A 9,398-nucleotide genomic window follows, 5' to 3' on the forward strand; every position below is an offset into this window, starting at 1 on the left:
AGACTTATTAAAGCTACCTGTCTTTAATCTAGTGGTTTGTGGGTACCTATTCAAGGGAGAGGAAAACTTCTCAGAAATACTTGCATTAAAATTTTCATAATACTTTTACAAAATAGTCATAGACTAAAAACAACCAAATGTCTAATAAGCATAGATTGGATAAACAAATCATAGTCCATTCAAACAGTCAATCATTACTAAGCAATAGGAAGAATGAATGACTGGTGAATTCAACTACAAGAAACAACAGTGAGCACCCCAAAAGTCATAAAAGTCTAAAATTAGTGACATTTCTTATATGAAGTTTGAAAACAAGCAAGGCTAATCTTCAGTGATAGAAATAGAATGGGGGTATGTGACTTGGGAGGAAGACAGGTGGAACTTTCAAGATGTTTGGTGGTGATGTTTGAGGGGTGACGATTGCATGAGACTACACTTTTCAAAATACATTAAAGCATATAATTAGGATTTGTGTGTTTCACTATGTAGTTTTTGCTTTAACTGAAAGTAATCTGGGCACTAAGGAGATGATTCTGTACATGTTGAGCAAATGTGAAGACCTGGGTTCAGTTCCCTAACACCCACAGAAAAAACTGAAAATGATGGGTATACACCTCTGACCCTGGGCCTGGAAGATGAAGACAGGAAAACTCCAGAGGCTTGGTGGCCAGTCTAGTCAAATGTGCACACTCTAGGTTCTGCAAGAGACCCTGTCTCAACACATAAAGTGGACAGCAGTAGAGGAAGACAGCTGACGTCAAACTCTGGCCTCTGCATGAGCACACACTAGTATGTGCACCCCCATATACCACACACACATACAAAGAAAAGTCACATGAAGTAAAATGTAACCCATTACATAAGGCACACATCTGAAATTTAGCCACATATCATAGCTCATATTTGAAAGTATAAGGAAGTCATCTGTAAAAATACTGCAAGAACAACTTGCAATGAGTTCACGAGTTTTAACACAGGGTAGGGGGAGACAAAAGAAATATCTAAAGATTCATTACCTACTGATAAGATGACAAGAAAGATAGACAATTGAAATTTGATATCTAATAACATATCCCATTTTAACGTAAAAAAATCAGCACAAGGTGGGGGTATTGTACACCTTTAATTCCAGGACTTGAAAGGCAGTGGCAGATTGAGGTTGGGGCTGACCTAGTCTATATGTAAGTTCTAGGCCAGCCAAGGCTACATATTGAGACCCAGTCTTAAGACAAACTAACAGCAAACTAGCACAGGCATGACCCAAAAATAAATAAAACCAAGCAGAGCAATTAACTAGCTGGTAAGACAAAGAACATGGCACCAATACTTGAAGTGCACAGGGGCATAGCAGGTTTATAAAAACTGACATTATCAGATTCAAAGAAGGTAGTTTGTTTCAACTTTTGAAGAATTGATTTCATACAGAAAACAGTTTCTATTATTGGATTGTCAGTTCAAAGACAATGTTCAAAAGTTCAGAATCAATAATGAAAACATATCTAGAAATACCTAGAAATCTATTCTGGGAGATATCATATTTTTAGAAAGTAAGGAATAAGAATACCTTTTGATAAAACTTAGAGGCCACGAGAGTAATCATATTGCAAACTTTTTAAAAGTTAAGGATATACTGTATTTTCTGGGGATGCGGTTAAGGTGAATATGAATGCATATATTCTAGAACAGTAAAAATTTTAAAAGTGGCACATATTAGAAGGTAGAATAGTTGGTCAATTTTTCTAACCTTTGTGAAACAAAAAGTCAGGAAGGAATTCAGGAACTGAAAATAAAGATTAAATAGGGCTAATGAGAGGAAAAATTAGTTCTTTGAATCTTGAAAAGACCTCTGGTGGTAGATAGTTCCAGAGGGAAGAAGACAGAGCCGAAAGCTTTAAAAAGGAGGTAAAGCTTAAGCCTTTATGTGAAATAAGAAAATACCAAAAAAGTCTTATTAAAATCAACCTGAAAAGAATTATAAAACATGTATTATGATATAATTAATTTTAATGGAAAGAAGATCACAGATGTGCGATGTATAAAGCTATCTGGGAAATATTAAATTACTGAAATGCATCCAAAAAAACACAACAAGACAGACAGAATGATCATGGGTTGAACTCAAATCCCAGCAAAAAACCCTCGGCCAGTAAGACAACGCAGTGCAGAAAGACGCCACTGCCAGTTCTGATCTCCTGAGTTATGTATAAATGGAGTTATTCTTGGTAGAAAGTTTGTAACATGCAGAAGGGAACAATGCATCAAGGAGACAAATGTGTAGCTGTGAAGAGAAGCGAGAAAACAATAAACACAAAAGTCCTACTAGTGCTTATTAATGAGAGGGGAAAGAGGTAAGTGGGATGGAGGAGATGAGCTGTGGGTACCACACAGGTAAGCATTTCCCTCTTATTCTTCAAGAAGACGGGGAGGGAGCGTGAAGACACCATGCTTTGCCAGTCTATACCCTCCTCATATTTTTATAAAGACTGTACATTCATTTGTGGAATTTAATGATTCCAAGGAAAACTAGCTCTTGAAAAATCAGAAGCCTGAGTAACCGAGACATTAGAGAAGCAGCTGTCTGTAGACATCATCTCCATCATCTGCTTCATAGCCAGCCAGCACCAGTTGCAGGTACCTTTTTGCTGGAGCTGTTCTTTTTTTTTTTTTTTCTTAAACCCTCTCTGTAGGTTGCTCACTGGCGCTGCCTAATTAGTCCCTGTGGGCACCTGAGTTTACAGCCCTGCGTTAAGGCAGCATCTGCTGATGTGTTGGTTCCGCGCCAGTACCGAGCCCAGCACTCTGTCCTTCCACAAACTCACACTGAAAATGATTCCTCTTAAGACTTGACTGAGCCCCTTAGCCTTTCCTCCTGGTCATTCTCTCCCTTTCTATGTTTCTTTTTTGGAGGCAGTATTTTCTTCTCAATGATAGTCCTTTCATTTCCAAGAGTCCTCAGAGTCCTCAACGTTTCGCCGCCAACGGAAAATCTGCTTCCATTTTTATGCCACATAAGCAGTTATGGTCTAGTTGTTGATCTGTGGTCAGAAATGGATAGGCATCACTTCAAAAGTATTTTGCCCACTATGGTTCCCAAGAGCAATTGCAGGATTTTTTTTTCTTAGCACTAAGTTTAGCATGTGAGTAAATTGTAATGTGTCACCCTGAATAACAGAGGCCATTCGGAAGGGTTACGAAACAGACAGTAGGGTACCTTCTTGTTTCTCCTCCCGGGAGGTGACCACACCAGCGTGGTTCTTACATTGCCTTTTACAATGGAGCATTTTCACAGTAGTTCCCTTTCCTATGGTTCTGGTACTTCCAAGGCTGGGGTTGGGAGGAGTCTACTTGTCTGCCTCAGAGCCTTTCTGATGACCTGAAGGTATTAACTAATGGATAAGGATAAAGCAAATCCCAGTGTCTTAAATGACTGGGTTATCTAAGCCCTGCACACATTCTCCTTGTCGAATCTCTTTTACTCTGCCTCCAACTGTCTTTTCATGAATTCACTCACTGTGAAAGCTAGGTACAATGTGTGAGCATGTTCAATCTATCTGGGATTTGGCGACACTAATGTAAACACTTCAATGTGAGAACTGTTGTGTGACTTGGGACAGAATGTGGCATGTGCTTCACATGTTCATGTATGGTGCTAGCTCTTGCTCTCATTCATGGACACATTCTGGAAATATAGGCACTAAATCTATGAAGAAAGTGTGGCATTTATTTACAGGGTAGCAATATAGATGGGAGAAAATAGTTTTCCTAGAAGTGATACAGTCCAGTAAGCAACATATTGACTTTGATTTCTATTAAATTAGGTTAAAGTCTGGTTTCTGCCATTTGACTGTAAATATAACCCTGATCAAGGCTCTTAAGAATAGTTACCTGTTTATAACAACCAGGACTATAAGGGCACTAAATTAACTGGGTTTTAAGAAGAATAAGATCCCACATATGATGCATGTTTACAGTCACCTCATAAATCTTTAGTAAAAATAGAGAATATGGTTGTAGGAAGAAATAAGACCAAAGCCAAAAATTTAATTCAGAAGGTAACAACTTGAAGTAAAAGCCTGGAAACCTGAGTTCAATCCTGGAAATTCATGTCAAAATGGAGGAGAGAACCAGGTTGTCTTCTGACCTCCACATGTGCACAGTGGCACATATGCCTTTCCATCACACAACAGTGATAAATACATTTCTAAAAGAAGAATAAAGACCAACAAAGTAAATCAGATCAAATTCGAAATGGCTGGGTAATATAGGAGTTCAAATCTTCCCTGGGATATTCTATATCTGTCTGTGAAGTCCAGTAAAGTGAAGGAAACACTGAAGACAAATGGTTACAAGAAGGTATAATAGTCTAAGTTAGTGACAACCTAACTAAAAACCTAAAAGAGAGGGGGGTGATTTTAATGCTGAGTTAACTGGTTAAATAAGAGGAGATAGAGATGGAAAGGGAATGAAGACAGCAGTGTCGCTGATGAACTGGGCAGGAAGTAGTATTAAAAGAATGGAGATGCATGATACAGGGAGAAAGAGATTAATATTAGTAGAAGCAAAGATATAAGAAAACTCCAGATAATCTACCTTGGCCATCCAGACTCTGTAGGAAAGAAGGAAGAAAGGAAGGGAGGAAGGAAGGAAGAAAGGAAGGGAGGAAGGAAGGAAGGAAGGAAGGAAATGGCCCCAAGTTATCTGCCTGTCTCAGAAGCAAGATCACCAACATGAGACAAGCTCATGGATTAGGTGAAAATATAGACGTGGTACCCTGCACAGACATTGCTTCCTCTTGTGTTAGTAACAAAACTTCATCCACCTTGCACTGAGATTATTCCCAGACCATGAGAAAGGCCCTGTGCAAATGAAGTAAGTTCTATAATAAGAAAAAACACGCCTGACTGGGGCAACCTTGGTGAAGGTCTCGTGATGAGACCATGGGTTGGAGAGATTGTCGCCACACACAGGGAGCGAGATCAGTAAGAAAAGAATGAACTAAGTAGAATGGAAAGCCTTTTGTAAGGGGAAGTATGGTGGCCTTGTGGAGTTATTTTAGGGAAGCGAAACCCTCAAAGACAAGGCTGCTTCCTGGAAGTGGTTGAGAACAGGAAGGGTGCAGGAGCCTTCCCAGAACCTATCTTGATGTGAAGGGATTTCTATGTGGTGACAACTCACTAGCTAATTTGTCCTTGTGGCCATTTTCCTGAGGCACTAAAGGGTTTGCTTTAGCCACGTATGGAATGGTAAAATAGAACAGGTAGTCAGCCATTGGTGAGAAGGATGATACCACTTTTCAACACATTCAAGAAATATGAAAGTTAGGAACTAGCAAAACTGATCTGAAGAAGAAGGGCAATTCTATAGTCTCTACTGGGTCCTGCTCCTTGGCTGAGCTTCTTTTTCTGTAACAGAGAGGCTCTTCAAGAATCCCTATGTGATAACATTGTTAAAATCTGGGATATTACTGGGGATGACTGAGCTTTTTCTCATTCAAGTGAACTAGTCAAAAAACTTTTGGAGGCATAGCATCTCCTGCTTTGCCATTATAATCAGCATAGAACAAGGTTAAATTTTCTTTCAATAAATAAAATTGACTCGTTATTTTGCATTTTCAAAAACGCATAGAGACATAGACTCAGTGCTGAACTGTAATCAAGATATCTGTCACTGTTTTGTCACCCAAAGCGATCCCTCTTCATGTCCCAACTGGTTCCCCTCCCAAATCCAGGCAGCCCTTAGTCTATTCTAAATCTACATCATAAGGTAAGACTCAAGGACTCTTTCTTGCTGGCATAATAACAATGCCAACACCAGAACAGGGTGACCATTCCCAATCTGAAAAGTCTCAATATGCTCCAAACCCCCATAACAATTGAGTGCCACTCAGAGGCCATTGTGTGGAATATTAGGAGTTTTCAGATAAAGATGCTCCAGCAAGGTCTACTGTAACTTTACTAATAATTTCCAAATTCTGAAACATGTTTTGTTCCCAAGAATGTCAGGTAAGTAATATTCCACCCAAAATCATAATATTTTAGACCAAGTCATATTTCTAATGCCAGGCCTGACTTAAGCTTTATAGGTACAGAAACTGAGGCGTTGAGGAAATTTGTGGAAAAAAGAAGAAAAAAAGTATTGCGTGAGGTTATAATGTTATAGGTCTGGAGTCATCCAGAGATTCACCAGTTTGACCATGAATAAATTTTAATAAAGAAAAGTTTTTATTAAATAGTGGCCAGGACCATAGATACTGGCCAGGACCATACTTGAGATGTATATCCAGAGTGTGGTGCCAGATTACATTAGCCAGGGGCTTATTAAAGCAGAACTGACAAGGCTACGTATTTTATACCTTCATCCAATCAGAGGCAAGCACACATCCTGATGTACTTCCTGCCTACATACTTCCTGCCTACAAGCGATGGAGCATACATGCTGTGCAATTGGGACAACCAAGCTTGTTTACCGAAGCAAAACCACACAGCTTGTTACCTTCCATGAACAACAGGGCCCAGCACTCCAGGAAGTCATCTGTCCTTGGGCAAGTGGGGCTTACAGGATAGGAGCAGTTTTGTTTTATAGATATCTTAGACACTGTAACTTAAACTTAGAGCATAATATAAGCCATCACAATAAAGGGGACACCTTCTGGCTTGATTTTAAGACTATCTGACCCTTGGATCTATTTTTTTTATTTTAGATGATCTTATTTTCAATTATGTGTGTATATGGTGGCAAGGGAGCTCATGGGGCAGTATGTACACGGGGGTTGTATGTGCATTTGAGTGCAGATGATGGAAGAGGCCAGTAAAGGGCATCAGATACTCCTGGAGCACTCTCCAGCCACCTGGATCTATTGTCTTATTTTAAATGATCTTATTTTTAAATGTGTGTGTATACGGAGCAGGGAGGGGGGCGATCCTGACTGGTATGTACATGGGGTTGTATGTGCATGTGCACAGATAACAGAGGAGACCAGAAGAGGGTATCAGGAACCCCTTGAGCACACTTAACTACTAAGCCATCTCTCCAGCCACCTAGATCTACTTTTTTTAACTTTGTTCTGACTGTGCCTTGTTAACATTCAGACAAGAGGGGAGCTGGAGAGATGGCTCAGTGGTTAAGAGCACTGACTGCTCTTCCAGAGGTCCTGAGTTCAATTCCCAGTGACCACATGGTGCTCTCTTCTGGCATGCAGGCATACATGGAGGCAGAATGTTGTATACATAATAAATAGATCTTTAAAAAAAGATTCAGACAGGAGGACAGAGTGTAAACATTCTAGAAAGGTAGGTGTTAGAATCCTCATATTTTTAAAAATAGTAATAAGCATAGAAGAGGCTATCGGTAAAAAGTTGATGATAAGTCTATGATCCCAGAATGCCTTCCTTGTCACCTTTGTGAAATGTGGAGAAGATAAAGTCTAGAACCCTTACCATTTCTCACAGGCCTGTATGTTTGTAATGCAGAATCTAGACAGATTAGGTTCCTGTGCTGTAGCTGTTGCAACGCCATGAGCATCTGCTTCCTCAAATTCCTTCCATCTGTGGCTTGTATTTCAGGTTGGAGTCCCCAACCCGATCTCTGGTGATGGAAGCACCAAAAGGGGTGGAAATCAATGCAGAAGCGGGCAATATGGAAGCCACCTGCAGAAGCGAGCTGAGACTGGAGTCCAAGGATGGGGAGGTAAGGAGTAGGAAGGACAGGAATTCGAGTCCACTGACCTGAGGGGCCAACCTTTCTCCTAGGCTGGTTTGCACTGAGGATATTCTTACACAGGATCAACCCAAGGAGCCCACGAGGCAGTTAAACAACATGATTAAAAGACAAACCCATAGTACATAAGAGTTTTGGTTCATTGTTTATGAGGTGCCGGAATAATAGAACTGTGAAAATGAGCACTGTTTCCAAGTTTTCTCTCTCTCTCTCTCTCTCTCTCTCTCTCTCTCTCTCTCTCTCTCTCTCTCTCTCTCCCTCTCTCCCTCTCTTCCTCTCTCCCTCTATCCCTCTCCCCCCTTTCTCCTTCCCTCCCTTCTCTCATAGCCTTAAAATAAGATTTTTTTTCACCCACATAATTAAGTTGTATATCATACCCATGTGACTGAAAATGAATTTAATTTACATGTCATCATGTTATGTTTGTGCTTGGGTTCCTTGTAAGAATGGAAAGTCAGGTCTAATCACTACCCTGAGTCAGAACCAACCAGAAGCTAACAGGGTCAGAATAGATGGTCAAAGAGTAAAGTGTTGTTGACTCTCCTTACCCCAGCACAACCTCAGTCATGGGACACAAATGCCACTTGTCATTTTAGAGACAAATTAAGCCAAGTTCCTCAAGAGTCTGATTTGACTGCAGATAACAAAGGGATTTTTTTGAAGTGTACATAAGTGAACTGTTTAAGAATGAAACTAAAAGGACAGCCTGGCTTTTGAAGATCAAACAGTACTCCACCTTGGGTGTCTACTTAGAGGGTGCCTAGCTCGCTTGCATAATTACATCCACTCAATGAGTAGCTTTTTTAAAATGTTTGGTTTAGTTAGACTTTTGCTTTTTCTGTTTTAAAAGAATTTGTCTCATAGAGTCTCCCATCATAACAACCACTTCTCCAAATAGCCATGAACTGCAAGCCATGCTCATGAAAACAGAAACTGACTCATACAGGCAACTCATAGCCACTCAAACTTGACCTCTGGAGGAGGCAGTGATAATCAAAAACCTAATGACACCTTTCACCTCGGCTTCTGTTGAATATTAGTGCCACCATTATAAAAAGAAAGCAAGAGGAAGTCATTCACTAATCTTTTAATGGCTTTAAAAGATTCTACTGTCTTCTGGGAACTTCATATTGGCCATGGACATGCAATGCCCTGTAGTAAGGAAACCCATTTACTGTGACATTCCCACATTTAGTTGACTCTATGACACTATTCTTATTCTGCATATCACACTTTTTGCAAAATGCTAACATCAACTGATAAGACATAATCTTGCTAGATTATAGGTGTGTGTGTGTGAGTTTAGGATTTGAGACAGTCTTTTCTTAAGATTTATTTATTTTTGGGTGATCGCATCCCTCGCAGTCCTTATTTCCTTTTTCATTTTCTTTATCCTTCTGCTCCTCATTTGGACCTTGGGGGGCTCAGTCTGGTGCTCCAATGTGGGTCTCCATCTGTATCGCCATCCATCGTCGGATGAAGGTTCCCTCTAGTCTTGCCTTTTTTGCTCACGTTCTCTTTCTTTCTGCTTCTTGTTTGTACCTAAGGAGTTAAGTCCAGTGTTCCGATGTGGGTCTCTGTCTCTATCTCCATCCATCGCCAGATGAAGGTTCTGGGACTCTTGTCTATTTCCAATCTCCAGGCAGATAGCTACATGATTTTCATCAGGTTCACCTTCTTAT

At 40.2% G+C, this 9,398-nt stretch overlaps 1 protein-coding gene and 1 long non-coding RNA gene across 6 annotated transcripts in view; one reads left to right on the forward strand and one right to left on the reverse strand.

Annotated features, from left to right (window-relative positions):
• Window positions 1-9,398, forward strand: part of Sgcd (sarcoglycan delta) — a 544,863-nt gene that overhangs the window by 526,369 nt on the left and 9,096 nt on the right. For all 4 annotated transcript variants that reach the window (XM_087910697.1, XM_087910695.1, XM_048435922.3 and 1 more), the window contains one exon: window positions 7,563-7,686. In XM_087910697.1, the coding sequence (XP_087766823.1) occupies window positions 7,563-7,686 (124 nt within the window). The remainder of the gene's footprint in view (window positions 1-7,562; window positions 7,687-9,398) is intronic.
• LOC125401618 (uncharacterized) overlaps window positions 1-9,398 on the reverse strand; it is a 159,215-nt gene that overhangs the window by 35,099 nt on the left and 114,718 nt on the right. The window lies entirely within an intron of this gene.

The sequence above is a fragment of the Myodes glareolus genome, chromosome 9 (assembly GCF_982192425.1).
Source record: "Myodes glareolus chromosome 9, mMyoGla1.1, whole genome shotgun sequence".
NCBI lineage: Eukaryota > Metazoa > Chordata > Mammalia > Rodentia > Cricetidae > Myodes > Myodes glareolus.